Source organism: Crocodylus siamensis, chromosome 9 (genome assembly GCF_052110815.1).
Source record: "Crocodylus siamensis isolate JL-2025a chromosome 9, ASM5211081v1, whole genome shotgun sequence".
Taxonomy (NCBI): Eukaryota; Metazoa; Chordata; order Crocodylia; family Crocodylidae; genus Crocodylus; species Crocodylus siamensis.
Genome location: NC_143403.1, coordinates 58,741,007 through 58,759,227, shown reverse-complemented (window position 1 = coordinate 58,759,227; position 18,221 = coordinate 58,741,007). Strand labels below are relative to the sequence as shown.

Here is an 18,221-nt window from a genome sequence, read left to right as displayed (position 1 = left end):
CGGGGCGGGGCGCCATGAGTCTAAACCACCCCATTGGGATGACAACTCGCAACCCTGTCTTTGGTGGTGGTTTGTTCCACCCAATTCTCGAACACAGATGGTTCGTACCATCCGCTTCCCCCGTCCGGGCTGGGCGATGGTTTGGTCCTGGGGCCGGAAGCAGCCGGGCTGGCGGGCGGGGTCGCTCGGGGCTCGGCGGAGTCGGCGCTGGGGCCGCGGTGAGCGCGGGGCTCATCACCATGGCGACGGGCGGGGGCCGCGGGCGTGTACGTGGGGGGGAGGGGGGCTATGTGTATATGGGAAGGACGTGGGGGGCTCAGGGAAGCGGCGAGCGCGTGTACTCCGAGAGCCCCGGGGGGCCTGTGTACATGGGGGGACGGGACACGGGGGTGCACGTATTCAGAGGGACTGGGGAAGCACGTGTCTGTGGGCAGAACAGGGGACGAGTGTAAGTTTGGGGGTGTGGGGGGTACGTGTACACGGGGGGACATGAACACGTGTAAGCAGGAGGGAGTGGGGGTGCATGGACACAGGCAGTTGTAGGTGGATGTGTGTGAACACAGGTGTACACAGGGAGGTGTTGGGGGCATGCATACGCAGGGGGACAGGGGTGTGCATATTGGTGGGTTTGCCTGTACACATGGGGACACAGGGTGTGTGGGCTGGGGGGGGCGAGTACATGGCACTGGGGGCTGTACATGGAGGTTGCAACATGTTCCTCTTCCTGCCTCCCATCTCTCTCTCCTCAGCGCAGATAACACGCCGGTGTTGAGACTCGCCCCGTCTCAGTCCGCCTGTTGCTCCCAGCCCAGGCAGCACCCGCCAGCCACGAGCCTGCAGTATTTCTCTGTGCTTGCACCGCAGCTGGGGGAGAAGAGCAAAAATCGGCATCATGTCAACTTATTCTAAGAGCTACAACCCATTTGACAATGATGATGAAGATTTGAAGCCGGCGAGGTGGAACGATGGAGCGGATGACAACTTGGAGGACCCTGTGGAGAGACAGCGCAGAGAGGCTGCCAACAAGCAGCGGTACATGCAGCAAGAGGTGCTGAGGCGATCGGCAGCCACGGTGGACAGCACGCACCGCTCGCTCTCTCTCATTTACGAGTCGGAGAAGGTCGGAGTGGCCACTTCAGAGGTGAGTTGGTAATGAGCCTTGCAAGACTGTGATGATGGTGTTGGCCCAGTTGGTTTTGCCGTACCTGGCAGGGAAGATCCTGTCCATTACACTGTGGATGGGTAGCCTCGTGAGAGCCTACTACAGCATCCCAATGGCAGAATCTTGGCTACATAATTTATGGTGGTGGGGGATTGCTCTCAGGCCTCCCTTTAGTTTGCTCCTATGGCCTTTTGACTAGGGGAGAGCAAGACTTGGGGACATCTGAACTCCAAGGCCTCTGGGCTTGGGGTGTGTGTATATGATGCCTGCCATGGATTTGGGAGTATCTGAACCCCTCAGCTGAAGAGCCTGGGAGGCAAGATGCATGTCAGTCATAGTGCTACACAGACTTGAATGATTGACTTCTGCTCAGTCAGTGTAATTCAGAACTGATTTGGCTGATTAGGCCACACGCAGACAGACAGACAGACACACCCCGTAGGCGCTGTGTAAGCTGTAAGAGATTTTGCTAGCCAGCAGTATGACCTCTAAGCATGAAGAGGTAGGTGCTGCTGCTCAAATCTGCCATCTGTTTAAGTAAACTGTATGCAGCCTAGCCTGGTAGTCAACCAGGGTATGACTACACTGCAAAGGATCTGACTGCAGCTCCTGGAGACCTATCTAAGCTAGCCTGCAGTGTAGCCACAGCATCTGGACACCTTATTTACCCATCTCCTCAAGTGAGGGTTGCATCTGGTGTGAGGCTGTATGTACGCATTCTGCCACAGCTCTACTTGTCTCCATATGCAGGCTACGTATTAAAGCTAGCTTAAGCTACATCCATGTGAGCTGTAGCCACACCTGTGGCTGACATGGAACACTTTTCTTTCTGGTGACTCCTTTTACTGGCATACTCACAGCCACAGTGGTTTACTAAGCTTATTAGTAAAATCTCTGTGTGTTCATAAACTTCAGAAAACATCTCAAAACAGGACTGGGACACTAAGGGTTTTATTCTATATGCATATATACGCACCTCAACTAAAACTGATTGCCAGTGTTTTGCCTTCTTGCATGAATTGCAAACTCTTAGGAATCTAATCAGTTGTTGCTGTTTGTTTTTTCTCAGTGGTTTTTAAATCTGTGTAATTTTTGTGGGGGTTGGGAAGCAGTGTTGGCAGTGTAGGGTTTTTTTTTCTTTCTCATCAAAAGAGAAGTCCAAGGTACCTTGACTACCGCAGCATTTTAAGATAGGAACTTAAGAGTGCTTCCAGTACTGCTTTCCCTTCAGGGCTCCTGTTAATGCCTAAAATAGTTTGTATGACCCTCTGTGGGTGAAAAGATTACTGAATATGAGCAAAAAATATGCCATTCTGTTAGTAGAAAACTTAATGATAGCTGTTCTGTCTAAAATCTGCCAGACCTGTTTTTCCTGACTAATTGATGACCACAACCTACCCAGCAGACTGCTTGCAATGAACTTAGTTTCAATGTTGTTAATCATTTCCTTAATACTAATGGGAATATTTTGAGAGTAAGTGATGTTAGTACCTATTCCAGGCATATACAGTCATTCTTAATAAGGCCTTTTGGGCTGTGCCACCTGTTAACGAAGGATGTTTACTCACATTTTTACACATGTTCTCCTGAGGGAATGAATATAGTTATCTGTATCAATATAGTTGAGTAATGTGATAGTGATTGTTTTTATGTGTGTGTAATCTGAGAGGTAACGCTACAAATTCTGTGAGGATGCAAGGACAAGTCCAGGAAAGATAAGGAGCATAGGATTAATAGTGTTTGAATGACATAAATGTGGCTGTTTGCATAAGGAGCATGAGGGAAAAGATTATGAGGGACTGTTAACTAGAATCCAAGCCAGAATGGCATTTCGTTAATGCAACCGCAATTCAATTTTAGTGAAGTAATCCACAGAATAATGCTGTCCATTTATTTTTAACCTGCTGAAATAACAAAATGCAAACTGTGCTTTAGAAGTTCAAATCATACCCTGTAGGAGGTAGTTAACAGAGAAAAAACTCTTGTAAGGAAATAACTGCTATTGGAATATTTCTGTCAGCAGCTCTCTTTCAGTTTGCCTAGCTCAGTCTTGTAACAAGAAAATAAAAGCCCTTGTCAATGTAAGTGGTGCTTATGAATTGAATTAATTCTGGCCAGCTTGCTTGCTTTACCACTAGAAACTTGGCAGTGGGCAGTGTTTGTTTTCTATGCCTTCATGGTACAAAATAACCTAACTTAGCAAGGGCAGATAAAGGTGTAAGACCTTGTAATGTCAGATACTTTTTGTGAACAGAATCTAGACTACTGTTGTGACAGAAAGCTGGCATTTCTTAGCCCTAAGAACTATATAGCCAATGAAAGCTGGAGTTGTTGAATCCTGCTCCAAGCAATTCTTTATTTGGGCACTCGAATCTATCCACATGAAAAGCTAGGTGCCTTTTTTTGGTTGGATTCTTGCCTTTTCTTCCTCTTCCATCATCCCCAAATTCCATCACTTCCCCCCACAAGTGAAGTACAATTGTCAGGTCCTTGTCACTTTCACTTTCATGCACACAGAGGGTGCTGACTAGGAAGTGAAACTGACAAAAAATATTGTCCTTTCTCATTTGCTACTTTGCTTCCGGTGCTAAGGCACTAGAAAACGAAAGAGGCTGCTGTTTATAGAGCACCGAGGAGTGGTTCCTCAGAGTGCTTAGCAGGCTTGCAGCCAGACTCCTGATCATAGCGTGCTTAAAACTTCAGTATAAAAATCTAGTAACATTTGTTTGCCTGTAGGGTGGTTTAAATATGGATTCTTCCTATTTGTTACTTTTCTCATTTATATTATGTATTGGTACGATCAAACATGGGATGATATGGAGTAGGGTGGTGCCAAAAAGGGCACAAGCAGCCTCTGTGAGACATGGTAGAATAGGGAGGGTGCAGGGAGCAGAAAGCAAAGGAGCAGACTGGGCAGGGGAAAGAGATTGGACTGGCACTTGAAGAGGATATGGGGCTTAATTTGTGGCATACATGTCAAAAGAATGGTTTAGCAAATAAAGTGCTGCACCAGGATCTAGGGATATACGTAGCTCTACTACTGACCAGCTATGTGAGCTTGGGTAACTTGCTTTACCTCCCTGTGTCTTTGTTTCTGCTCCCACCCTTCATCTTTCTGGTTTCAGGGACTCTGCTTGAATAGCACCTAGAACAGTGGGCTCCAGTCTCAGTTAAGACTTGTAGGCATTATCATAAATTACATAATACATATCAATTGCTTGAAGGAAGATTAGAATATTGAGAACATCATCAGTTTGAGAGAAACAGATTTACAAATTTACTCAAGATTACTGAAAAATCTGCGGGTATAATGGGGGTAAGATGGTTCATTTATCCATATGCTAATCCTAAAAGCCTTGTAATAGTAGAGTTGCGCTGAGGTTTTTAATGTGCTAGGAAATGAAATTATTAAATCTCGTCTTTCTGTTTTCTTTTAATTGGTCTATCTCAGAGCTATATCTTAAAGCTACTGCTTTTTAAGTACGTAAGGAGCCTTTTATGACTGTTTCCCAATAGGAAGTATAGTAATTTTGTATAGCTAATCTTTTAAAAATATGTATTGCTGCATACTGAAAAGGGGAAATGGTGCTTTAAATACTTTTATTCTCAACCTAAAACTACTGGCATTGAATCTTATCTCATCCCTCACCTTCTCTAACTTGCATTTTTCTGTTGATTTCCCCCTCAGGAGCTTGTACGTCAGGGTGAGGCATTAAAGCGCACTGAACAAATGGTGGATAAAATGGAACAGGACTTAAAGACTAGTCAGAGACACATAAATAACATTAAAAGTGTCTTTGGTGGTTTTGTAAACTACTTCAAATCCAAACCTCCAGAAACCAAGCCTGAGCACAATGGAGCACCCGAGTACTATGCAAACAGCAGGCAAGTAAACGGAAAAATTTTCGAAGTATGGCAGCATGCAGTTATTACTGGCAGGGGGACCAACCATATAGCAGAGAAATCTTGTAACCTGCAAGATGGAGTCAGGGAAACACTGCTCCATTGCAGCACCCTTCCAGGTGGAACTCTGGTCTGGAGCTGGCTCAGGAGAATGTCATATTAATTTCCATGTCAATCACACTTCAAAACCAACTTCTTCCACAACATCTTGAAGAAGCTGACACAGATAGCTGTCTGGCTTAAACAAGATGTCTGTCCTACTTTACATCATAATATGCGCTTGCTTATTTTACCCTCTATTCCTCCCTGTCTTTGTACCGTATCTGAAGTTCAATCCTTTGCCCATCAGATTTTAGGACTGTCATCCTAAGGCAAGGTTCAAAAGTTCTGCATGTCCCAGGAAGCCCCACTACTTGGCTGGTCATTTAAATATTGCACACAACACGAGCAAATTATCTTGTTGGCTCCATGCTGGTAAAGGCAGCTAAATATTTTATCTAACAACTATATTTTCAAAATTGGGCAGGATATAGAATTTTTCTGTGCACCTGTGGCAGTGCAACAATTCTAGATTTCTATTAAGTTTGAAGTTAGCGTGGCATGCAAATATACAGCGGTGTATAGCTGTCACCCTCAGCAAACTCCTACTTGATATCATGTGCTCTTGTGTATTTGTTTTTCTGACTTTCCATTTTATTCAATTTGAAGAAGAACTAAGCTAACTGACTTCTTTTTAGCTAATGTTGGACAGTACTAGAATCACAGAAAAAAATAGGGTTGGGAGGGACCCCAGGAGGTCATCTAGTCCAAACCCCTGCTCAAAGCAGGGCCATCCCCAGCTAGATCATTCCAACCAGGGCTTTGTCAAGCTGGGACAAAATTTTCCTTCGCTGGAAAAATGCACAAACAACAGTAACATTGCATGTATTCTGGTTGGGGGTTTTTTTGTTTTCTTTTTTTTAAATCGGGAGAGGGGAAGCAAAAAGTAGGACTTGATTGTCTCTGGCCAAGATTGAGGCCCTGATTCTGCCTGAATGAAATGTGCTGCTGTTTTCAGTGTTGGCACTGGATTTATGACCCAGATACCTTGCTGTGGGCAAACCCAAACCCTCAGACTGACCACGACTTCTTATTTCAATAATAGGCAAATGTTACTGATACACAGTGATAGCAGCTAAGAATAATGCAGGCAAGGCCAACAAAATATGCCATGCCATCCCCCCCAGCCTCCCCCTTCCCCTAGATTTTATATTTACCAGTCCTCAGGTTGTTACAGAGGGAAGATACATTTAGCCAGTACACAAGCTTCACGCTGTGATTTTTTTTTTCTTGGATGTCAGCAGTTCAAGGCCCATCCCCCACCCTCCCCACCCCTGGTGGGGTAGGTGAGACAGGCTGGTGGTGGCCTCGGGTTCCCCCCTCGGGGACCCTTTGCTGCTCTGAAATATAAATTATTTATTTATTTATTTATTTTTTTCTTCTCATGACTTCGTTCCCAGTCATCATTGATTGGTTTCCCTGTGGTCGTCATACTGTCCATATTTTGTCCTGTCAGCATATTCCTTTGTTTCCCAAACCCATTGCATGCACACATCTTAATTTAGTCATCTATTCATAGATTCATAGATTGTAGAGTCGGAAGGGACCACGAAGGATCATTGTGTCCAACCCACCCGCCCCAGGCAGGAAAGAGGACCGAGGTCAGACAACCCCAGCCAGGTGCCTATCTAGCCTTCTCTTGAAGACCTCCAAGTTAGGTGATAGTACCGCCTCTCTTGGCAGCTCGTTCCAGATTCTGGCCACCCTTACTATGAAAAGTGTCTTCCTAATGTCTAACCTAAGTCTGCTCTCCACTAGTTTGTACCCATTATTCCTAGTTACTCCTAGAGGTGCCCTGGTAAATAGCTCATATCCAATTCTCTGTTGTCCTGCCTTGATAAACTTATAGGCAGCTACAAGGTCTTCCCTCAGATGTCTCTTGCGAAGGCTGAAGAGATCCAGATCCCTCAACCTCCCCTCATAGGGTCTTGCATGGAGGCCACTAATCATGCAACTGGCCCTCCTCTGAACCCTCTCTAGATTCTCTGCATTCCTCTTGAAGTGCGGTGCCCAAAACTGGACATAGTACTTCAACTGCGGCTTGACCGGTGCTGCATAGATGGGGAGCATCACCTCCCTTGATCTGTTGGTCACGCATGTGCTAATGCATAATAAGTTGTTATTGGTTTTGTTGATGGCTTCGTTACACGCTGGCTCAGGTTCATCTTGGAGTTGACTATGACTCCAAGATCCCTTTCAGCCACTGAGCTGCTGAGGAGGTCATCCCCCAACCTATAGGTGTGCTGGGGATTCCTTCTTCCTAGGTGGAATACCTTCATAGATTTCATAGACATCAGGGCTGGAAGGGACCTTGGAAGATCATCCAGTCCAGCCCCCTGCCCAAGGGCAGGAATACAGCTGGAGTCATAGGATCCCAGCAAGATAAGTATCCAATTTACTCTTGAAGGTGTTCAATGTAGGTGCTTGAACCACCTCCAATGGTAGGCTATTCCAGACCTTGGGGGCTCAGACAGTAAAGAAATTCTTCCTTGCGTCCAGCCTGAAGCAGTCTTGCAGTAGTTTATAAACATTCAACCTTGTCATCCCTTGGGGCACTCTGATGAACAAACGTTCCCCCAGATACTGGTGGTCACCCTGATAAACTTATAGGTGGCCATCAGATCACCCCTGAGCCTGCGCTTTTCCAAGCTAAAGAGCCTTGTAGATCTCAGCCTGTCGTCATAAGGTCTGTTTTCCTGACCTCTGATCATGCGTGTGGCTCTTCTCTGGACTGTCTCAAGCTTCTCCACATCCTTTTTGAATTGTGGAGCCCAAAATTGGACGCAGTACTCCAGCTGCGGCCTCACCAAGGGAAGAATAACGTTCCGGGATTTGCTTAAGAAGCATCTGTGGATGCAAGCCAGCGTTTTGCTCGCTTTACTAGCTGCAGCATCGCATTGCAGGCTCATGTTCATCTTGTGGTTAATGATGACCCCCAAGTCTCTTTCTACTGTTGTGCTAGCTTGCGTAGCACTGCCGAGCCTATAAGGATGCTGCAGGTTTTTCCTCCCAAGGTGGAGAACCTTGCATTTTTCAGTGTTAAACACCATCAGGTTCTCATCTGCCCATTTCCTGAGGCTGTCCAGGTTAGCCTGGATCGCCCTCCTGTGTTCAGGTGTGGATGCTTTGTCCCAAAGTTTGGTGTCATCGGTGAACTTGGCCAGTCCGCTTCTGACTCCAATGTCCACATCATTAATGAAGATGTTGAACAATACGGGTCCAAGAACAGAGCCTTGGGGGACCCCACTGGTCACAGGGCACCGTGATGATTGACTTCCGTCAGTAACCACCCGCTGGGACCGACCACGGAGCCAGTTTCCCAGCCAGCAGATGGTGGTGGACCCAAGGCCACAATTTGTCAGTTTCGCCAAGAGGTGATCATGGGATACCAGATCGAAGGCTTTTTTGAAGTCAAGATATATGACATCAATCTCTTCTCCCTTGTCCAGGTGATAGGTCACCTGGTCATAAAAGGAAATGAGATGGGTCAAGCAAGACCTAGCCACAACAAACCCATGCTGGCTGTCCCTCAGGATGTTGGCGTCGGCCAGTCCCTTAAGGATGGCCTCTTTTATAAACTTTTCTAAGATCTTCCCCGGGATAGAAGTCAGGCTGATGGGCCTATAGTTTGCTGGATCCACTTTCCTCCCTTTCTTGAAGATCGGCACCACATTGGCCTTCTTCCAGTCTTCAGGCACTATACCAGAGCGCCAGGAGTTCTCAAAGATCCGTACCAGAGTCTGGGCTATGATGTTCGCCAGCTCCTTGAGTACCCTGGGGTGTAGACCTTGCATTTGTCTTTGTTGAATTGCATCCTGTTTTGTTCTGCCATTGATCCAACCTCTCCAGATTGGCCTGTATCTGCTCCCTGCCCTCCTGTGTGTTAACTAAGATCTGGAACCAACTTCCGAGGGAAGCGGTGCTCACTCCTACCCTCAGGGTCTTCAAAAGGAGACTAGATAATCACCTAGCTGGGGTTGTTTGACTCCTGCATTCTTTCCTGCCTATGGCAGGAGGTCAGTCTTGATGATCTGCTCAGGTCCCTTCTGACCCTACAACTATGAAACTTTGCCCCATAACTTGGTGTCATCTGTGAACTTGGACAGGGTGCTTTCCACACCCTCATCCAAATCACTAATGAAGATATTAAATAACACTGGTCCAAGGACCGTACCCTGTGGGACACCACTGCCCACCTCCCTCCAGGCCCAAAAACAACCCATCCACCACCACTCTCTGGGTGTGGTCCCTAAGCCAGTTGGCCACTCACCTGACTGTGTAAGCGTCCACTCCACAGCCTGCTAGGTTCCTTATGAGAATAGGATGCAAAACTGTATCAAAGCCCTTCTTAAAGTCCAGGTAGATGACATCTGCCTCAGCTCCTGTATCAAGGCAGTGTGTGACCTGGTCGTAAAAGGCTATAATTTGTCAGGCAGGATTTACCTGTGACAAGCCCATGCTGGTTTCCTTTCAGCATCATTTCCCCTGCTGGGCCTTCACAAATGTGCTCTTTAATGATTTTTTTCCAGTGTTTTCCCAAGGAGAGAGTTAAGACTGACTGGCCTAATGTTACCTGGCTCCCCCCTTCTCCCCTTCTTAAAAATGGGCACCACATTAGCCCTTTTCTAGTCCTTGGGGACCTGGCCAGAGCACCAGGAGTGCTCAAACAGCCCTGCCAGTGGCTCAGCTATGACACTGGCCAATTAAGACATTTACTGATGTCTTAATTTGGATGTGCCCCAGCCTTCTAATTTGGTCTGTTCACCAAAACTGGAAATACCAAGTGCTCTGCAGCTGGTCACTGTGACCTAGTGCCAATGTGGCAAGGCTATTTTTATGTTGTGGAATACTGGATATTTTTAATTTCCCAGGATGTGTATGCCCACTTGCTTCAGAGACAGTGGGCCTTGAAGGGCACTTAATCACAAACAGGCTTTAGACACCAATTAACCCTTGCTGTTCCCCTGGACTATTATTCCAATGCACATCTGCTTTACCTACAAAACAATTCCTAAAAGCAAACTAAATATCACTTTCTAGCCATCATTCAGTACGACCAGGATTGGACCATCTAGCACTACCCGTGAATGCTAATGTGTAAGAGTAGGAGGGAATTGGTTCTACGTAAGAAACAGTCCACTGCTTTTAGAGGAATTTGAGGATTAATGCTGCTTAAGAAGTATTGACTCTAACCTGCATTTCCTCTGTCACCAGACTAAAAGAAGCCATGGCCAGCAGTAAAGAACAAGAGGCAAAGTACCAGGAGAGTCATCCAAATCTAAGGAAGCTAGACAATTTAGGTGTGTTTAGCTTTTTATTTGGTATCTATCACAGTGGTAATGAGTGTACTATGCATGGTTTAGAGCTAGATGTGTTTAGTCTTACCATAAGGATCTTCTATTCCATACAGATACTGGTAATAAAGAATGTAAATGCTTCAAAGATTTTGCGTCTGTGTGGAAAAAGGAGGCAGTGCCTGGGAATCTCACTGTTGTATGCCAGAGTGCATTTAAAACATAGTTCAGATTTGCTCTTTCTGAACAGTGCTACTGTGGATCACAAGCATGGCTTTCTTACTGGTACAGATATAAACCAAAGCTGATGTTGGGGGCAATAGCTTATTTCCCTCATGACAACATGTTGCCTTTTGGTCTATCTCCTGCAGCTTTTGCTCATCTCATCTAGATCCAAGTGGCTATTGTCTGCTTCCTAACTAGCTTTCTCTTTGGTTTTGAGAGGAAATATTTAAATTTTGTAGATCTACAAATAAAGTAAGATTATGCTTTAACTAGCTTCGTGCAGACTGGTGCCCTAACAATAACAGAGTATATGAAGTAGTTGGATGTCTTGAATAAATTGGATTATAAATATAAGTATTTAAATGTTTTGACACAGGGGTCAAACTAGTGTTTGGCTGCTCTGTTGTTAAGACTTGTAGGCATTTGTCAACAGACCAGACACCTTTAATCTGTGCAAATGGTTAACAGTTGATTTACAACAAAAAGCCTTTCAGTGAATTAGCCAGCCAGCAAAATTGAGGGTTCTTTGAATACTTTTGTGGCCTCTCTTGTAGTAAACCTTACATTTCCGGACAATGTTTTGAAGACTGTCCACCAGGGGGCAGAGGCAGCTGTCAGGTGACTTGCCTTCTGGGGAGAATTGAATGGATTTAGCATCTATGGCCTGCTTTTCTTCCTTTCCCAGTTACGTAACAGGACTGCACAGTAGTTGCTGCTTTAATGTACTACTGGTAAATTCATTTGTGGGAGTGGGTCCCTGCATATCTTAAAGCCAGTCCTCTTTACTGTGATGTTGGGTTGATTGTATTAGGTTTAGTCTTAGGTTTCAGCCAATGGGTCACATGGTAACAAAGTATCTGTAAGTCAACCAGATTGATTATATTAATATTTCTGCTGTTACTGAAATGGTAAAATGCAGAGCTAGAACTGACAAGGAAAAGTTCTATACCTGTCTTATGTTTTTAACAGAGTGTGAAATCAGTGGGGCCAATTCAGGTTATTCTGTCCAACCTGACACTTATCCAAAGAATCAACATGTTCGTGCCTACCACCAGAAAATTGACAGCAACTTGGGTGAGTAAGCAACTGAAGTAATGTGTGTTAGACTGACTTTCACATCTTGCTATTTTAAAGCCTGCACAAATTCTGAGCAGCAGGTGTCTAGCCAACCCAAAACTCCAGTGACCCCAAAACTTTACATTTAGTTCATCTGTGGAGCTTTGTCCGCACCGTCTCTCTTTTAAAAGCTCCCTCATGTTTAATCTGCTGGTGGGTCTGGGTACCTTTTTGTGATTAAACCCCAACATGTTTTCCATACCATGTCAACTTAGTAGCCCAATGCTTGACTAAAAGCATCTTGACCGGATGGTACAGTGTTGTGGAACAGCTGATTCTTGCAACGCACAGAGGTTAGTAATAGATTTGACTTGAGCATTTCATTTAAAGCCAGTTAGAGCTCAAAGCTGGGTTGGACTGTAGAAACAGTCTTAAAAAATATGGAGGCTGACATCTGTATGGAGGTGTTCCTGCCTAGGTCTCCATATTGGCTGTTCCTCATGTTTCTACAGCTTTAATGTCAACATGAGGTTTCACTGTAAGACTAAAATGATTTGAGAGAGTTAGTGAATTGCTCCTGAGAAGTTTGTTTTTGCTTTTCTTTTTTAAAGAAAGCCACATTGCATCTGAAATCTAATTGTTTTTTAATGAAAAATCCTCACTTCTCCTAACTTAGAGAAGGTCACAGTATCCCTGAGCTACTCAAAAATACATGATGATCTTTTCAGTTGCTCAAATATGCCATATGTGCAGGCATTCTTATGCAACTTTCTTTCAAGGGAAGGGAACAGCATGGCCAAGGAAGTGGTTCCAGCTATGCTGAAAAAGCACATTAGTTGGCTTTTACTGCTAAAAGTATCCATGAAGAAACATTGACTCATGTTAACATTAGAAATAAGAACCCTGTACTTCACACTTACCTAGATTGCAAAATGAAATGGTACATAGTATGTTTGAATTTATATGCATTGTAATTAAACCACAAAGATGAAAATAGTGACCTATTTAGATTCCAAAGACTTCACAAATGTTTAAAACATGAGAGTTTTTGAATTCTGGAAAGAATGGAAAAAGCAGCAGGAAAAACCTCAATGTGTGGATTTTCTGTATCTCTCCATGTATTGGTACTCTTAAGATAGCTCTGTCCTAATTCATTCTAATTCAGTGGCTGTTACTCTGTACAAAGGCTCTTTGTATATACTATGTCCTCCTCCTGCCTGGCCTGGAAAGAAGTTGAAAGAAGCCAAATGCACCAGGGATAAAAGGGGATGCTGAGTCCAAAGAGTTGAGGGAGATAAAGCTGTTTTATTTCTATCCCATCTCATCCACATCTTGTTAGCTTCCAAAGCCTTAGCACTAACCAGTTGGGTAATAAATCATTTCCAGTCATTTCGAGAATGTATTCTAGAACATGGGAAAGAGTAGATATCTTTGTCTGAAGTGAACAGTTAGCTATTTAATTTTGTGGTATTTTGAGTATACCCCTGACCCTAAATGTCACATTAAAGAACAATAGATGATAGGGTATGGAATAGTTAAAGGGGAAAACAATTCTTAAAAAATGCAGGGAGAATATCATAGTTCAGGAGTAGGCACATTTTTCCGGCTGCAGGCCAGAATGACCCACCCCTGGTCAGAGGCAGGCAGGTAGGTGCTAGGACTTGGCCACCACCAGCACTGATCCCTATGGCAGCCTGGGGAAAGCGCCTGCAGCCAACGACCTCCACCACCAAGTGCCTCCAAAGCCCCACATCTCTGGCCTGTGGGTGGTAGGTTGCTGCCATGTTTAAAGTAAAACAACGTTTAGTTTTATAAAGACTAAATACTAATATTTTCATGGTTCACAATGTACTTATTTATAACAAAGAAGCCAGTCTCTGGTGTGAATACACTAGAAGAGTTGGAACATTTGTGTTTCTAGTACTATGAAAAATAGATCTAAGCAGTTGTCATTGACATCTTTTAATATCAAGGTTTTTCTGGAGGGGTGGGGTTTGACTGTCTCTGTTAGAATGGCATGCTTCCCAGTCTTTGAAACTTCAAACTCCCTCTCTCCATTGACAGATGAGATGTCCTCTGGGCTGAGCCGTCTGAAAAACCTAGCCCTGGGTCTGCAGACAGAAATCGATGAACAGGACACCATTCTTGACCGGTTAACCCAAAAAGTCGAGACTCTGGATGTCAATATTACCAGCACTGAAAGAAAAGTCCGACAACTGTAAAGACTTCACAGAAATTCTTTGTGTAGTATGTGATCCTGGATGGTTCATCTTGCCAGATTTCTTAAAAAAGAAAAAAAAAAAAATCTTGGGCAATTCCCATTTCTTTCTCTGTTATGTTAGTGACTTAGCTATCATTAAAATGGCATAATCTTGAGTGAACCATCAGATTTAACACTCTTCTTCTTAGTGAACACATAAAAGGTCACTCTGGGCAGCACATCTTTTTGCAGCTGGCTTAAGGGTAAAGGCCTTAGTGCTGGATGCCCTGTTCGGGTGTATTAGTGTGTCACATGTCCCTGGCCACAGAGTAAGAAGAAAAACTATGTTTTTGCCTCACTTTTTGCAAAGAAAAGTATAGTGTGTTCTGCCCATTTTTAGAACAGATGTTGCTAATTTTAAAAGTTTAGTCTCTCTTAAATGCTGAAAACGCAGTTTTTGAGCTGCAAGAATTAACTCTAAATATTTTCCACTGGCACTTCAGTGGATACTTCTGAGATTCTTAACCAACAATCTGTTTGACAAAAGTTATAACATGTCAGGTGTGGCATGCAATTATGCTGTCTTTAAGTGTGTTGATCTCCCTTTTGCCAAAGAGAAAGCATTTAACAGGCTCACTTTAGTAGCATTGAGATAATAGCCAAATGTTAATTTTTAACTAAGAAAGGCCCTAGTCTAGTAAAAATTACTGTGTGTAAAGGTACATGCCTTTGTTAACATTTGCAGACCAGGGCCTAAAAAAATTTGCTCTGAAAGCCTCCCTTTTTGAGATTGCTGCATGCTCCTTTGTATGAGCTGCTTTTTCCTAGCTGACCCAGTAGGTGGTTATCTGATATACACAATCTCTCTTCCAAATGGAGATTCAGACCTGTGTGGCACAAACAGCTTGCTGGCTACCATTTACATTTTTAAAAGTTTTAAAGTGAAATAGAGGCGGGGGGGGGTTCTGTCCTATTCTCTTCTGTGATTACTTTCTTCCATCACTGTCATGTTTTAATGAATTAAACATGCAGTACACATACCTTCAGACTCTGGCTTTGCACTTCTAGGAGTAATTCACAAAGGTTTTCGCTACTTCCAGTCTTCCAATTTCAAACAGGCCTTTCTGTCTGCTATGTCCTCCTGATGCTTTTGTAGATGCTGTTGTTGAATCCAATAATCATTTGTACTGAGCCAAGGATGGGATAACGAAATGAGTACCTGCCTGTTTTACGGATCTTTAAAATGAGTTTTGATCTCAGTTGGATTATTGATGGATAAGCGTCAGCCTAACAAAATTAACCTCCATGGTTGACCATGACAATTTTGTTCACTATTGTGACAGAGACCGGTAAACAGAATTCCTCCTCTTCAGCTGATACTGCATACTTTTGTGTATGAATGGAAAACTGGGGTCTTAGGGTATTCATACAATACCTTAAATAAGTACTAAATTCATATGATGAACCCCTTCCGTTTTTAGAGAGAGTTGTATATTTGAGCATCTTGTGACTTGATGTAAACACACCACTTCCAGTATGCAAAGGACCTAAGAGAACCCTTACCCATTTTGGTCTCCGCAGTCTTCTAAAAGTTTATCTGGCTGAAAAGCAGAGCATTAAACATATCTGAGCTGCTTTCTATTGGACGCAATATTACTGGGAAAGCACATAGCTTGGGCACCTGGCAATGACATATTGCTGACTTGAAACAGGTTCAAAACTAGTTGATGCTGTTCCTTTCACTGTTGGTGGCATACGTGCTACATTCTTTCTTAAAAAAGAAAAAAAGACTAGCAGAAAATGTATAGGTGCCCATTATAAGTGTATATCGCTCAGGATATTTCACTGTCTTTTTTTTAATTTTGTTTTTACCTGCCATCTTGTAATCATTTGGAAGCTTGAACAAGCCCATTAATATCCACACTTCTGCCTTTATGCATCTTTTACCATGATTAGTTCATTCTCTCCTTGGTAGGCTGTTAAGGAGCATTGTGATTTGCTATCTCAGGCACTTACTAAGTAATACAAATCACTAACTGGCAAAGAATTAAGTGCACCAGGGGAGAAGGATTGAAACTTGTCCTGTCTGGTTTGATGGCTCACTTCAGTACTTTACAAAAAGGTTGTTTTACCTTGCCTTTGTAGATCTTTGGGACAGAGTGCTGATTAGCAGAGGCAGCTTCCTGTTAAGGATTCAAGTTGCATGCATGTGTGTTCTGTTCTGCCATGTGAAAATTGTGCAAAATTCCACATTCAGATTATTAACACTGATTTAATTTGGAATCTGCCTTCATAAGGTATAAACTTACTCCAGAATGAGTCTTTTTTTCGTAAAGCAAGGCCTTAGTCACTAATTTGCAGGCTGAATAGTTTTGCAGGCTGAATAGTTTTCTCCATTGAGTTGCAGTTAGTGAGGATAAAAGGAGCTGGCAGATCCAGCTACATGTTTTATGTATTAAGAAGATGAGAAAGTGATGCATGGCTACAGGTGCTGTTAGCAGTGGATTTTGAGAGCTCATTAGGTGATGCCTTTCTGACCTAACTTAGGCTATAACAGAATAGAACTTAATTCACAAAAGTGACTTTAAGACTTTTTTTTTTCCTGCCAGCACTTCGGTTTTACCAGCTTTACTGAAAACTGCTTCTGTCCTGGCAGGATATCTTCATTTGTGGGGAATCTATCTCTGCTTTCAGAACTTTCTGATCAACAGTGGAGGGAAATTTCAAAACTAGAAACTTTGAATTATGTGGAAGTTCTGTAAAACTTCCAGCATTGCTTTTCCAACACCCCCATTCATCTATGTCCATTGGTGACATCTGCCTTTATTTTTCTCTTGTTCAGGCCTACCTGCTTTGTTGGCTTTTATGGGCTTATTTTAAAGGATTGCTTTTCACATTAGTTGCTTTTATGGGGTTGAGAATAGTGATCCAGCAGAAACCAGTCTGCTGCAAGCCAAACTCCATTTCTTTTTTAAATTTCATAGGTGTCTTAAGCTGCTTGCTGCTTAAAAAACCCCCAAAGGAAATGTTATGTTTTGTAACATAGTGATGACATTCTTTTGCTGACTAAAATCACTTTCTGCTTTTCAGAAAGGAGTTGTAATGAAAAAACTGATTTTGTGTGTGTGTGTGTTCCAGGAAATATCTGCCTTTCTTATACCATAGGGGAATGGTTTGTATAACTTGGTCTTTTAATTTCTGTGTTTAAAGGACAGTTTCATCTCTGGATGCCATTGAGGAAACTAATGACCTCATGTCAGGATAATAGTTTAGAAGTGATTGATTTGAATTTATAATTGGGTGCTGATCAAGTCAACTGTTCTGCATAAATATACCTGTTAGCAGCATAGTCCTGTCTCCTTACAGCAGAACACCTCTGCAAGTACTGCAATGTTGATTGCCCTGAGTAACAGTAAATATTAAATGTCAGTAAAAGATTGCAAAAAATGTATAGACTGGCACCATAAGAGTGGTGTATTCTTCATCCTGCGAAGAATGTTTTATAAGTGTTGGAAAGACGTTAAATATAACATCTTTCCTAGCCTGGGTTTATTATTAACAAACAATCCTCTTACTTTAAATCTGACTAATGTTTTATAATAAAGTATCTTCAAAAGTTGTACCACAACTGCAATAAATGACCTATTGTAGGTCATAGTATAGGGCCCTGGTTCTGCAATGGGAACTAAATGGTATTGGTATAGGATCAGGACCTGTGACTTCATTAATGCAGCTGTCATTAAGAATCTCTAGGAAAAAATCTTGCCATGTTTAGGCTACTGCAGGTACTTGGGTTGTATGCAAACAGTGCTGTTTCTGGAAATCTGGTGTATGTCTGAAACTAACCTCTGGCACAACTGAAATGTATCTAAACTTATTTTGCTGCTTGGTAACAAAAACACTTCACAAAGGCTATGTCAGACTTTGATATAGAAAACACTTTCCAGCCTCAGAAAAAACTAACTTTTAGTGATTGCTTTTTATGTGAAAAATACCATGGCAAGGTGGAATATGTTTGGCTTTGAAATGCAAGGAGATAAAATATCCCCTCAGTAACAATTTATATGTGATAACTACCCTGTTTTTTGAGGGGGCTGGAGAGGTTTAACAGTAACTTAATTGTACATCACAGAGAGACCACTTTTTATACAAGCAAAATTAAAGTCTCTCTTTTGTTCCATTTTAATTAAAGACCAGTTTAGATTGTAGTTCAGCAATGTATTGTGTTGACTAGGAGATGTGTGAAATGCTGAGACACTCAATAAAAGTGCTTATTGTACAA

At 43.0% G+C, this 18,221-nt stretch overlaps 1 protein-coding gene across 4 annotated transcripts; it reads left to right on the top strand.

Annotated features, from left to right (window-relative positions):
• Positions 1-8: 8 nt before the first annotated feature.
• Positions 9-18,221, top strand: SNAP29 (synaptosome associated protein 29). 4 transcript variants are annotated; one of them, XM_090063261.1, is made up of 6 exons: positions 9-100; positions 750-1,141; positions 4,851-5,047; positions 10,379-10,464; positions 11,653-11,757; positions 13,804-18,221. In XM_090063261.1, the coding sequence occupies exons 2-6, from the start codon at positions 893-895 to the stop codon at positions 13,959-13,961; spliced, it is 795 nt and encodes a 264-aa protein (XP_089919387.1). In that variant the 5' UTR covers positions 9-100; positions 750-892; the 3' UTR covers positions 13,962-18,221. The 4 variants fall into 4 exon arrangements, with proteins under 4 accessions (XP_089919387.1, XP_089919384.1, XP_089919386.1 ...); XM_090063258.1 differs by lacking the exon at positions 9-100 and adding an exon at positions 136-218; XM_090063260.1 differs by lacking the exon at positions 9-100 and adding an exon at positions 140-218 and having other exon boundaries at positions 755-1,141.